At 44.9% G+C, this 13,404-nt stretch overlaps 1 protein-coding gene across 3 annotated transcripts in view; it reads right to left on the bottom strand.

The window, feature by feature from the left end:
• The window catches only part of mylk4b (myosin light chain kinase family, member 4b), a 43,346-nt gene that overhangs the window by 3,171 nt on the left and 26,771 nt on the right, over nt 1-13,404 (bottom strand). For 2 of the 3 annotated variants that reach the window (XM_086144725.1, XM_086144734.1), the window contains 10 exons: nt 8,133-8,214; nt 6,971-7,409; nt 6,671-6,897; nt 6,067-6,172; nt 4,704-4,797; nt 2,782-2,891; nt 2,535-2,676; nt 1,276-1,346; nt 1,064-1,192; nt 121-352 (listed from right to left, as the gene is read on the bottom strand). In XM_086144725.1, coding sequence (XP_086000851.1) covers nt 121-352; nt 1,064-1,192; nt 1,276-1,346; nt 2,535-2,676; nt 2,782-2,891; nt 4,704-4,797; nt 6,067-6,172; nt 6,671-6,897; nt 6,971-7,409; nt 8,133-8,214 — 1,632 coding nt within the window. Of the gene's footprint in view, nt 1-120; nt 353-1,063; nt 1,193-1,275; nt 1,347-2,534; nt 2,677-2,781; nt 2,892-4,703; nt 4,798-6,066; nt 6,173-6,670; nt 6,898-6,970; nt 7,410-8,132; nt 8,215-10,677; nt 11,408-13,404 lie in introns of those variants that run through there. The other variant, XM_086144717.1, reaches the window with a different exon arrangement.

Raw genomic sequence — 13,404 nt, forward strand, 5'->3', positions numbered from 1 at the left:
CAGTTTGCACTGATTGTCTCTTTCTGTGCATACAGAGCGCCCCCTAGTGTCCCAGCTGAGAAGTTCAGCCCGAAGAAGCCACAACCTTCTAGCGGGCCGCCGCCTCGAACGGAGGTTCACCTTGAGGTTGAGCTGGTAGTGCAGGCTCCCGTCCGAAAGCCAGGGGTGCCTCAGGGACTCGGCGGCGCTCATCCTCCAGCTCTTGCTCTTCACCAGCAGGCGCGTGATGAAGTCTTTGGCCTCGTCGGAAATGTCCGAGAACTCCTCCTCCTCGAAGTTCCACTGGCAGGCCAGGATGTTGTTGAGCGTCTCGTTGTCGTCGTCCCCGAGGAACGGGGACAGGCCGCTGAGCCTGGAGGGATGGGAGTGATGGCGGGTCAGGTCGCTGCAGAACCCGGAGATCGCGGTTCCAGGACTGCGGTCCCAGGAACGATTTAAAAACGACATCAGAATCAGAATCAGAAAACCTTAATTCGCCCCAGAGGGGGCGATTGCAGGGTTAGCATAGCAACTTCAAGCAAACCCAACAGTTATAAATATATAAATAAAGATACAATATAAATAAATATAAATATAAATAATATAATAATAATATATAATATAATAAACATATATTGAACATAATTATATATGATTATTATACAATATATTATTATATAATTATTGTAATATAACAATAATAATAACAACAACAATAATAATAATATATAATATATAAATATATAAATATAAAAGGTAACATAAAAACAAAATTAAAAATGAAAATAGAGTAAAAATTGAGTGAAGTGACGTCAACATCTGTAAATAAACTGTACATCTGTAAAAGTGGCTGAACAGCTATAAATGCTATATAATATGTAATATAATAAAATGGTGCCACTCATCTCTGTTTTGGTTTTAAAATGTTCCTAGTTGGTACAAGAAGGACTGCAAAGATCAACAAATTCTGACGTTTTTGACTTCGTTGGGGAGCTTGCAGCTGTAAAGGGAGCGCTTTTTACTGTGATCTTAACACTGTGCGTGTGTGTGTGTGTGTGCGAGTGTGTGTCGTCCCATCGCTCACAGCATGTAAGTGATGACGCCGAGGCTCCACATGTCCGTGGGGAATGACACAAACTCGTAGTTGATCACTTCGGGAGCCAAAAACTCGGGCGTTCCAAAGTTGACCCTCAGCTTCTCCCTGGGTTTATACCTGCAGGAGAACCGCAGCTGTGAGACGCGAGCCTCCACCAGCCTCCAGATGTGAAAGACGAGCCCCGCCGGAGGGATATTTACCTCCTGGCCAGGCCGAAATCGATGATCTTTATCTTGTTAGTGGCTCTGCTGACACAAAGAATGTTCTCTGGCTGGAAGGGAATACGGAGAGAAGAATTACGGGCGGAGGAAAAGAGAAATAAATGATTCTGACCGCAGTTATTTGCCAATTTGATTTTTTTTTTTTTTCCCAACACCATTGGAAGATCTCCCTGTCAAACATTTGAGGATTCCTTCTGGGTTTGCTCAGAGTGCGATAATGACTCGGCGGGGGAGCGTTTACGCGGAATAAAAAAGGCCGAGATGCGGCTCAGGGGGTGAAACAGGGTGGAGTTCAAAATGAGAAGATGGAGCGAGGGATGAAGAAAAAAGGCTCATGGTGGGGGTCGCCGTGGGTAACGGGTGTGAAGATACGACGGGGAGAAAGCGATGAAGACGTGTTGACGTGTCCTCAAAAACCAGACAACTTGCAGCAATTTTTTTTTTTTTAATAATCGGGTTCATTTCTATGTAAAAAAAAAAATTGCAGTTTTTAAATATATTTATGAAGTTCATTGCGAACGTGGAGTAATTATCAGCTCAAACTCGAAATGTAAAATTCATTTGTTCATTTTCTCGGTCCAAAAACACGCGGCAGGTGAACAAATGCGTTCGTGTTTGTATGTCTATGACAGCATGAATGGTTGTATTTCTGAGTATGAATGAGTGCGTGAATGGTTGTACGTCTCTATAGCAACGGTCCACAACCTTTTTTTTTTTTTACCAGGGACCAGTTTTATGCATGAAAATATTTCCGCGGGGGTTTACTCAAATAATAAAAACTTTTGTCAGTTGCTGTATTTAATCCGAATACAGCAATTCCATTTTATAATAGGCAATTACAATATTAAGTGAGGCAGTAAGGTGAAGTTGTTTTGCAGCACGGTTAGCGGTTCGTGCTAGAAGGTCCCGGGTTCGATTCCCGAGTACTCTGGTTTCCCCCTACCACTAAAAACATGTACAATAGGTCAGGATGAACGAGTGTGTGTGTGTGGGCGCAACTGTGGGGCAACGGATGCAAATTAGCCCATGGCTACAACCTGGAGTGGTGTGTTTACATGCATGTCTCATTTGTGTTCATTAACATGCACTGTCCCAACCAAATAAGTACATATAATAGAAGATCTAATGAAAAAATGTTTGTACCAAGAAAGATTTTTCTTTAAATGCAGTCTGCAGACCAGGGGTTGGGAATCCCTGCTCTATAGAACATATGAATGAGGTTGTATGGCGGCGTTCACCTTGAGGTCCAGGTGCAGGATGTACATCTTGTGCATGTACTGCAGCCCCTCGCAGATCTGCCGTATGAACAGCACCGTGTCCAGCTCCGTCAGGTTGTAGTTCTCGTCGATGATGCGGTCGAACAGCTCCCCTCCTTCGACGCTGAGGCGCCGATACCACTGATTAGTCACGGTCGGCGGGGGCTTTGGAACGCTGCCGTGACGCCCGTACACACAAGCGACGCGTCCGACCCCAGCGTGAACTTACTATTCCATGACCAGGATGATATCATGGCGGGACTCGAAGGCGGCGTACAGCTGGATGAGGTTGCAGTGGTTCAACTGGTTCATCACCTGGATCTCGTTCCGCACCACCTCCTGGGAGCCGGAGAAGAGTCCGTTGTTGACACGTCTTAGTTCATTCGCCGTTTCGGTGACGCGGCGCCCTGCGCTCCACTGTTTCCTGGTTCAATTCCAGCTTTCCGTGCCCCTCTCTACTCCGGGTGGGTTCTACGTCTTCCTCCCGCGGCCCAAAAAAACAACAGGGGGCTCGAAACTAGCCATTGGTCACTGGTGGCCTGTCAATCACCAGAGTGAATGTTTGGAGACGCGTCCAAACGTTCACTATCTCATCCAAACCTACGGAGTCTTCAGTGACTGACTGTTTTTTTGGACGGCGGGAGGGACGGATGGAGAACTCAAGCAGGAGAACATGGAGGGATCTTTTGTCTTTAGGGTCATGCGGATGTTCCCACGGGAACATCAGTTTCTTATAGTTGCAAACAAAACAATATTCACTGTGCAATATTCAGAACTGTGCAATATTTCATTTCATAACAGCTACACTACAATTTTTCCTTTTATCATACTATTGTGCACTCCTTACCTCACTTGTTACTAAAACACTTATAGTTTTATCACTTGTTTACTAAGACACCTTATAGTTTCACTGAGACACTTTATAGTTTATAGTTTATTTTTATTTCTAATTCTGCCTTTTTCTTTTTATTACTGTTATATTTTCTGTAACTCTGGCACAACAATTTCCTTCGGGATTAATAAAATTGTTCTTATCTTATCTTATCTTATCTTATCTTATCTTATCTTATTTTATAAGGTTCCAAAACAAATATTAATCTAATACAAGTAGTAAAAGTGCTGGACCAATATTGTACTAATGATGTTTTGTTTGCAAACATAACGGCTCTATGAGCCGTCTCTCCACCAATCAGGAGCCAGCTCCCTTCCAGACGCTTTTTTTTTCTCCACGTGATTGGTCAATATGCGTGGCGTCGACTCCGTGTCTGCACTTGGTGTTTCTAAATCCCAATCTTCAGTAGAGACTACTGATCTTTTTCTTTTTGTTTTACACATTTTAATTTATATTTTTTGCGCGTTTTCCAGGGGTTTCTGTGTTGTTTCAGTCTAAATTGGTTAAAAGTTGAATTGCAAATAGTTAAAAGTTCTTGTATTTTATAGTTTATTTATAGCACTGAAGAGTTCATATTTTTAATTTATATTTTGTTGTTTTGCATTTTTTTCCGGGATTCTGTGTTGTTGTTTGACTTTAAATTTGTTGAGTGTATAAAAAGCTAAAATTGTTTTGTATTTTACAATTTATTTTTTGTAGATCTGTAAATATTTTAATTTATATTTCGTGTGTTTTTCAGGGATCCTGTGTTTCACTTTAAATTTGCTACGTCTAAAAAAAGCTAAATGTTTATTCTTGAATCTCAGTTTATTTGTGGTTGCACTGAAAAGTAAATATTTTTAATTCACATTTTGTTGTGTCGTGTGTCTATCAGGGATTCTGTGTTGCTTGACTTTAAAGTTGCTTTGTGTAAAAAAGTTAAAAGTTTAAATTAGTTAAAAGTTCACTGTAGAGTGAAAAAATAAAGGCTATATATAGCAGTATAATACATTTTTTATTAATTATTAATTCATTTTGTGCATAATGTTACATTATTACTGGTAATATAAAAAGAGCCTGAATTCCCATCACTATACTGTGCTGGGACATATATCTTGTGGAGATGTTGATACTCCACAGTCGTGTTTGAGGTGACCTCCATGAAGCATCGCGTTCATGTTAAATCAATGGCGCGGCTGTTGAGTTATTATTACGTCGTATTTATGAGGTCATTTATTTGAACCGACCTCCTGGATTAAAACTGTCTGTTCATACCACACCTTCTCCTTCTGGCTCTTGGCCTTGATGATCTTGGCGGCCAGCGTCAGGCCCGACGAGTTCTCGATGCACTTGTGGACCTGTCCGAATCGCCCCCTGGTTCAGGGGGGTAAAAGAGACGAGGGTTCAGGGAGTCGGTTTCAGGTTCACCCGGGCCCGAAACGAACGCGAGGGGTTTCAATAACCGGCTGACGGGTTAAAGGAAAACTCCGAAAAGACTCTCTGGATTCAATTTCAAAAGTCATTATTTAAACCAGGGTTCAGGAACGGAGCCCATCGAACACCGACGTGTCATTAAATCAGCGAATGTTAAATCCAGGTTACGCAATTTGATTTCAGCTTTTGGATTTAAGATTCAAGTTCTTTCCACGATGAACTGGATTTTCAAAATCCAGAAAATATAAACAAACTACAAATTTCCCAATCAACATCTGACGTGACGTGAATTCATCTGAATTCCCTTCGATTTAAACCTGTTCGTTACCTCAGGGGTGACCCGGATACGCATTTTCTAAACAGAGGTGAGTAACTAGAACGCAGCGTGTCGCATAAAACCGAAATATAGATCAAGAGACATCTTTGGAGAGTAGTGCAAATAAAATTCAAGGTTAAACATCTGCCTAATATGTAATTTTAGATGGTGGAGACCAGTTTAATGAAATGACCCCCTCTCAATCCCCTGACTGACAAACTGGCTTTACTTTAAACAAAGGAATTTGCGTTTAAAGCCCGCAGACGTCCGGCCTCCAGTTGTTATGACCGCTTTTCTTTTTCTTCACATTGAGAACTTCCCCTCCGCCGTCGCATTATCGGCTACCGATCGGTTTCTTTCGCCCGATCCAACAGATCCGTTCCCCCCCACAAAGTCACGGAGGTTCCCGAAGTTTTCAAACGCCTCCTGCCCTTCAAACAGCTACTTTTGATTTCGGACCCCGGCTGCAGCCTTGGAATGACTCCGGCCTTGGGGTTCTCCCAGTTTGCATTCGTCAGTAGCTTTATGACTCCTGATTAAGCCTCTGTTTGCGTCCCTTGCCGACCTACGATCCCGGAGATCGCCTGGATGGCGAGAAACGCCGCGGCGTCTTTCGGCGACGTGGCGATCCAGGCTTCGCGCGGCGCCATTTATGTTAGTCATTCGAGAAATGCGCTAGCGTGCTGAAGGCTAATCTCTGATTTGAGAGAGAGGGGATTAAGCGCCGGTCTAGTTCATCAGAGAGGCCGTTTCGTAAGCGCGCCCTTTAGCGGGGAAGTAAAAAGGTCTCGGGAAAAAAAAAACAAAAAACTATTAGCCGTCGTAGAGATCCATTTGATATGGCTTCAGAGAGGAACGGCGTGTTCTGGCCGGACGCCCCGTCACTCACTCACCCCCCCAGGACCTCGTCCCTGTTGATGGTGTAGTAGCTGGCGATCTGGTGAGGTTTCGGGGTCACGATGCGGTGGTCGAAGGGCGCCGGCGGCGGAGGGCTGGAGTCTAGGGGGGAGGAAAACAACGATGAGGCGCCTCAGAGGGCGGGGAGGGAGGGACGGCGGCGTGAGTTCCGGACGGCTGACCTCAAGACGGAATATTGATAAACTCGGATGTCTCCTAAGGATGTATATTTCCTGTGCATCTTGTATTTGCAAGTGTTATTTGCAGTGCTTATGTCCTCTATTGTAAGTCGCTTTGGATAAAAGTGTTTGCCAAATGTAATGTAATGTAATGTAATGTAAGGAGGATATTCCAAACAAGAATGCAGGAGAACAGCGCGACTTTGCGTGAAATTCTCAAATGCTGCATTATCTATACAATTGAAATAACGTCATTACATTACATTACATTACATTGCATTTGGTCAAGATGTTAAATTACAAGGAAGAGGTTTATGATATTTAGCTAGTTTGATTTTCTGTTTAACGACATGGAACAATGACATGAAAAATAAAAAGAAAAGCGAATTTAGAAATGTTTATTTGTGTCTCAACGCCTCACCGATGATGAATTCCTTCACCGCCGATTCGTCCTCCGTCTCCTCGTCTCCCCCCTCCGTCCTCGCCGCCTCCGATTGGGCGTCTCGGCGCTCGTCTCCTTCCGCGGAAAGGCCCCCTTCCGACTCGCCGCCGTCTTCCACCCTGCTCTTCTTGGGGTCGTCCTTCACGAGGTCTTCTCCCGTGACGCGGCGTTTGCTGCAGGTGGCGGCGTCGGTGACCTCCTCGACGCTGCGACACGCCAAAAAGAAAAAAAATTGCTCTTTGTTGTGATTGCAGAAGAGCCGACAGAGGCTGGAAATACCTCTCCTGCTTTGGCGCCGGTGGCTTTATCTGAGGATCTGGGGGGGCGCTCGGCGGCGCCGGTGGTTCTGACGTCACCTCGGCCTCCGCCGTGTGGCTCATCTCCCCGTCCTCCTGGCCTCCCGCGGGCCGCTCGGCGACGGCATCGCCCGCCTCCGCCTCCGGCTTCTCCGCTTCCTCGGAGTCCTCGAAGACGCCGCGCTCCTCTTCGTCCTTGCTCTCCCTGCGTTTCGTCTTCCCGTCCTCCTCCTCCTCCTCCTCCGGCTGCTTCGCCGAAGAGAGCGTCCCGTCCGGGATCAGCCCGGCGGCGTCCCGCAGCACGCCGCCCGCTCTGTCATCCCCCCTCTGGACGTCTCCCTCGCAGCTTCCATGACTGTGGTCGGCGTTCTGCCTGTTGAGCTTCTCCACCTGCTCCTGCTGGACGGGTTCGTTGAGCGAGTCTGCGGGGAGGAAGGGGGATAAATAAATAAGACCTTTATTCCATCATGTCCAGTAGAGACTTCTAATAAGACATAATTTTTATTTATTTTTTTGTGTGTTTTTCAAAATGTGTTTTACTGTGTTTCAGGCCAGCGTGGTTTAGCAAAGCTGGGTTTTTGTTTGCAGCCTCACAAATCCTTCCTGAGATTTTCAGTGAATATTAAAATCATTTCAATGCTTATGATCGCATATGGATATGTGCTTAAAATCCAGATGAATAAATAAATAAGACATTTATTTCATCATGTCCAGTAGGGATTTCTTACGAGACATAATTTATTTTTTTTGTGTTTTTCAAAATGTGTTTTACTGTGTTTCAGGCCAGCGTGGTTTAGCAAAGCCGGGTTTTAGTTTGCAGCCTCACAAATCCTTCCTGAGATTTTCAGCAAATATTAAAATAATTTCAATGTTTACGATCGCATATGGATAAATGCTTAAAATCGGGTGTCCATAATTGCTTTTTCATTTATGAATATTAAAACTACTATTGCATGATTTCAGCTATTGCTAACTGTTAGCACGACTGGTATTAGAAGTAATAGATCATTTGTACCGGTTTATATTCTACTCTTACTTTCTATCTTAAAACTCTGGCTCTATCCAAGATTTTCTGTTGCGTTTCTCAAAATTCCTTTAAAAGAGTGCCGTCTAAATGGGCTAAACATCGAGTGTGTTGTTTGCACCTGAAGCGTCCGGGGGTTTCCTCCTCTTCTGGCCCTTAAGGCCCTTCAGGTTCAGTTTGGCTTTGTCTTTGTCATCTTTTCCCTTTTTTTTTTTCAAGAGAGAAACAAAACAGAAAGATTCAGAATTAAAAAGCTAGCACACTTCCATTGTTACGTCCGTGCGTCTCGTGATTAGAACATCTAATCGCGCTTGCGTGTCTTCACGGCAAAACATTACAACAATGGCGGCGGCAATGTCACGTATGCGGCCCCCGGTTTGACCCCCCGGTGGATAAGATAACGGTTGTATCGCCCACACCTCGGGGGCTGGAGGGGCAACAAGGAAAACCACTTAACATTGTAGACGACCCCCCCCGGCAGTGACACGCAGAAGAGCGACCACGCTAATTCTGGGTTTGCAAGGAGACATTTACATGCAGGTGGGACATTTAAAGCCCGTTTTGCGCTGCAAAACAGGACAAAAAAATTGAAAATGGTTGTCCGGCACTGGGTGGCAGCGGAGAAACAGCGAAAATAAATGAAATGGTTGAGGGGTTAACATGGAAACGTAACCCAGAACCTGCTCACGATGAGGCGGAAGTGCAAACAACCGTGCTGCTATTATCATTATTATCATTACTATTGTTGATATTTTCTTTGCCGATTGTTTTTGGAGACAGCGGTACTAAGGAAAAGACAGGAGGTAGAGCTGGAGGAAGCAGAGATGATGATGTTGAGGTTTTTTTCGAGGTTCTTTGTGGAGTGAGGAGGATGGAGAGGATCAGGAATGAGTCCAGCACGTGTTAGATGTTCTGGAGATAAAGTCAGATGGTCTCGAGCAGCCGTCTCCAAATAATATTTACTATCCAAGTCTAAACAATGTGTCATTTCGAATTAAAAAAAATGAACAAATTCCCTCCGTTAAATCGTGTCAAGACGCTTGTCTCGGTCATCTGATACATTAACATTGATACATTAATTCCTCTTCATTCAGCCGGGGGGAATATTCAAATCTTTGTACTTTTTAAGACCTTAAAACACTTCATAGCCTTGACTTTGACACTTTATAGTTTTATTTGTATTTCTTATTCTCCCTCCTTCCTCCTATTATTTATTATTGTGATGTTTTACTTGAAACTCTGGCACAACTATTTCCTTTGAGATAAATAATGTTGTTCTTATTCTTATTCTTAACGCTAATATAAGAATAAGACTAAGAATAAGAATAAGAATAAGAATAAATTTATTTATCCCGAAGGAAATTGTTGTGCCAGAGTTTCAAGTAAAACATAACAATAATAAATAATAGTAGGAAATTGTATAAACAGAATTGTGTAACAGAATAAGAAATACAAATACAACTATAAAGTGTCAAAGTAACAAGTCAAGGCTATAAAGTGTCTTAAGGTCTTAAGTACAAAGATTTTTTTAGATTCCCTGCGGCTGGTGCACAAGACCTCCTGTGGCGTTCAGTGGAGCTCCTTGGTGGTATCAGTTCCTTAACTAAATTGTTACTAAAGCAAGAAGAAGTAAATAGAATTAAAAAAAAGGAGAAAATTTAGGAAAAAGAGACACTAAGAGAGGAGAAAGTCTGGCAGGCAGCTGCCGGGAGTGCTCTTTAATATTTAATATTTAATATTAAACCCCACAAACTCGCAAAATGGGTAAAAAACAGACATTTTTGGGAAGAACCTATGACAACTAAGAAAAGAAAGCTGCATTTAGTACACAATACCAGGAGACCTTCTTAAAATATGGATTTATCGCAACGGGCGATTCCGCATAATCTGCACCCAACGGCTCTCCAATGAGGCAACGAAGCCTTCAAAACTGCTTCGCCGCATTCATTCAAAGTATTTTGAAAGAAAAAAAGTGGGAATATTTATATATTAATAGCATTTATCCGCCACACTTTAAGGAGGAGGATGAAGAGGACGCAGAGGAGAGGATTAGATGGAGGGGTTGCGGTAAACCTCCCGAGGGCGACGACACGATGGAAAACTTCCTCTGTCGATGTTGTTAACCATCCTGACTTTATAATCAAGTCAAAGCTCAACGTGAAAGTTCTGAGTTTAAGCTCCGCTTCTGGCTTTACAAGTAGAAAAATCAGTTTTAACTAGATGACACAGTGCAGAAATTATTCCTCACGAAACTTAACAAAAAAAAAGTACGGGGTCCAGGATTTCTGAGAAGAGACGTCGGTAACTTATTTTGAAATCCGAGAGAGATTCCTCCAGAAACAAATAGTAGACAGGATCAACTTGTACAGGAGTTTTAAAATGCTTTACACGCACACACACACACTTCCACGGCGTGGGTGTCACAGCTGCCACGCAAGGCGCTAACCATACCGTTGGGAGGGCCTTGAGATTCGGCGGCCAAATACGTTAATTGATCTTCAACCGAACGTAGCGCTCATATTTCTTGCTCGCTGTCGAATCCGGGCTTTTACAAATATCGCACATCTGATGGAGATGTAAATCGGACTTCTTGGAAGTTCCCCAAACAATACGAACGAATCGTTTTTGAGTCGAAAAAAGAAGGCGACCGCGCCCGGCCCACCCACCTTCCTGCCGGCTTTGCCTCCGTTTTCCTTGAAGAGCAGCTCCACCAGCCTGGAGCTCTTCACCACCTCCCCGATGAAGCAGATCATCTGCTGGGTTCCCTCCACCAGCCTCTCCATCCCTTCCAACCGGCGTCCCTGACGCTCCACCCCGTCGCTGACCCTCTCAACGGCGCCCCGCAGCTCCCTGCAGGGCAACTCCGAGCCGCGGCGGGACCCGACGTTGACGTTACCGCCGCGTCCCTCCTCGCGCATGCAGGCCAGATCGCGACCCATTCCCCTGACGTCCTGGGACAGCGTGTCCAGCCGGGTCAGGACGGTATGCTGCATGTTGAGCAGACGCTCCATCTGGGAAGCCAGGGAGTCCATCCGGCTCTCCACGCGGCGCAAGGCGGCATCGTTCGGCGAGGGTGGGGACGAAGGAGGGAGAGGAGGCGACGCTTGGGATTTGTCCGATCCGGTCAGGGACGGTTTCCTCCCGCCGGGCTTCTGCCCGTGAAGAGGGTTGGGATCGTAGACTTTGGCCAAGGAGTTGACCAGGCTGGAGCTCATGGCTGACCCCGACCTTCCTCCGAGAACGCGAACGGGCGAAAACTCATGCACGCGAAAAATAAATGAAAATTTTTTTAGACAAGCGGAAACGGAGCGGCGTCCCTCGCGGCTGCGGGTCAGGGTTTGAGAAAGCAAATGGCCGTCCTCCAGATTAAAGTGCAGCCCCCGGAGGACGTCAGGCACCGAGCGGCCAGTGATAAGAGCCTTCGGCTCGGGTGTGCGGAGGGGGAACGATGAGGGGGGGGGGGCTCAGAGAGGCGGGGGTGTTGGAGTGGGACGCCGGAGAGGATCGCTATGTGACATTTGAGCCACTTTTAAAGCCCCTTCAGGCAGGTGTCAGAATCTCAGGAATCCCGGGGCTGGAATATGACGCCGTAAAATGCAAGACAAACAAACGAAATGTACGGACGTTTAAAAAAAAAAAAAAAAAAAAAAAAAAAAAAAAACGGCAATCGAACGGTCGTTGAGATTCGGAAAAGAAAGCCGGGCTTCTGGGTTCCCTCGGCGGGAAAGGGGGGGGGGGGGCAACAGGTGCAAACGCCCCAGAAACTTTGTTAACAACTCCGACATCTGCCAAACACGCGTACGTCGTGAGTATTCCTGAACCCCGTCAAAATGCCACCCTGTTCTCATAACCGACTTCTTTTAGGCCCCCGGCGGATGTTGCATAACGACCTCCGAATCTTGAGAGGGAAACTCAGACCATCGACTTTTTATTGTCTTGTTTTAATGTCGAGAAGCTGCATTTGGTTGTGATGACAAAAAGACCGCAGGATCATATCTCACGCCAAAATGATTTATTTATTTTTTTGTCGTCACCGCCGCTGACGTAAGATTAAATCGCAGTTTTGACTGACTTTTTTCCGAACGCCTTTGTGGCCTAAAGATCGACGTGCACATCAAGTTACAATTGTTCAATTGCCAAGTGATATAATTAAACATGACCTAAATCTCCAGTTTAGCAATGGAAAACCACTGGGTGGGAAAAAGATTATTGTTTAATATGTTTTAATAGCGAAAAGAATAAAACAGAAAATAAAAGTAGAAATTATTCTAAATTTTAAGGAGGACACAAACCCACAGGACTGTCTCAGAAAATTTGAAGATTGCAATAAAAAAAAAAAAAATTACTTTTTCATGATATTCTAATATTTTGAGATAGGGTTTTTGAGTTTTCTTAAGATGTAAGCCATAATCAGCAATATTAAAATAATAAAAGGCTTGCAATATTTGGAATGAATTTGGATTTGTAATGAATCCAGACTGTATGACATATTTGTTTTTGTAACTGCGTTATAGAAGATAAAGAACTTTACCACAATATTCTAATTTTCTGAGACAGTCCTGTACATTGAGGACTATAAAAGAGGCGGTTAGGTTCCTATTCTCGGGCGAGCGTCCGTGCAAAGTGAGGACGGCGGCAGAAATCAGGAAACAGGTGATGCGACCGACACCGGGATTGTTGATACACGAGGAGAGCAGAGAAGAGGGGAGCAGAGGAGAGGGGGAAAACTCTGTGCGCATGTGGTGTCGCAGAATAAAGAAAATAAACTGACACCGATCCGCGGGTTCATGCGGAGAGACGCTCCGCTCGCTGACCTCAAACTTTTCCACGTCTCAGTGGCGCTGGTATCTGCCGCGGGCACCGCGACAAAGCGCCGGTGCCGATGCGGTGGCAGCCATCTGTCAACGCCGGGAAAAAAAACTGACCTACGCTAACGTGGGCGCGCAGTGCTCCCTGTCAGCTGTCGGGTTTAACGCTCCCTATCCACAGGTTCCTATTTTCCGGTCTATTTTCCTGGGTGTAAAACAAGCGTTTTAAGTTGTTCGCGTGCCCTCTCGGGAGTTTCCATACAGAAAGAATCAGCGTCGTGATGTCTCGTCTCTGGCAACGTTTCCATGCAGCGCTTTCTGTCACCGTGGCGATGGTCAAACATGTTGTCAACAGCTGTACTTAATCAAATAGTATTAACATACGTTGTTGCCTCAATCTCAACACTCCTAGCCAACAAGCTAACTGCAGGTAACGCTAAGTGAATACAAGCGTCTCAGCTAATCTTGCTAGCATGGTCGAACACTTTGTTTACATTTGCTTGGTTACTTGCCACGTCTCCTCGTTTGGCTACATTGTGACTATAAGTTTTAGCGTGTAGACCACAGGCGTCAAACTCTGGCCCA

Source organism: Fistularia commersonii, chromosome 1 (genome assembly GCF_037954325.1).
Source record: "Fistularia commersonii isolate RoL2024-O1a breed Wild chromosome 1, RoL_Fcom_v1.0, whole genome shotgun sequence".
NCBI classification, from domain to species: domain Eukaryota; kingdom Metazoa; phylum Chordata; class Actinopteri; order Syngnathiformes; family Fistulariidae; genus Fistularia; species Fistularia commersonii.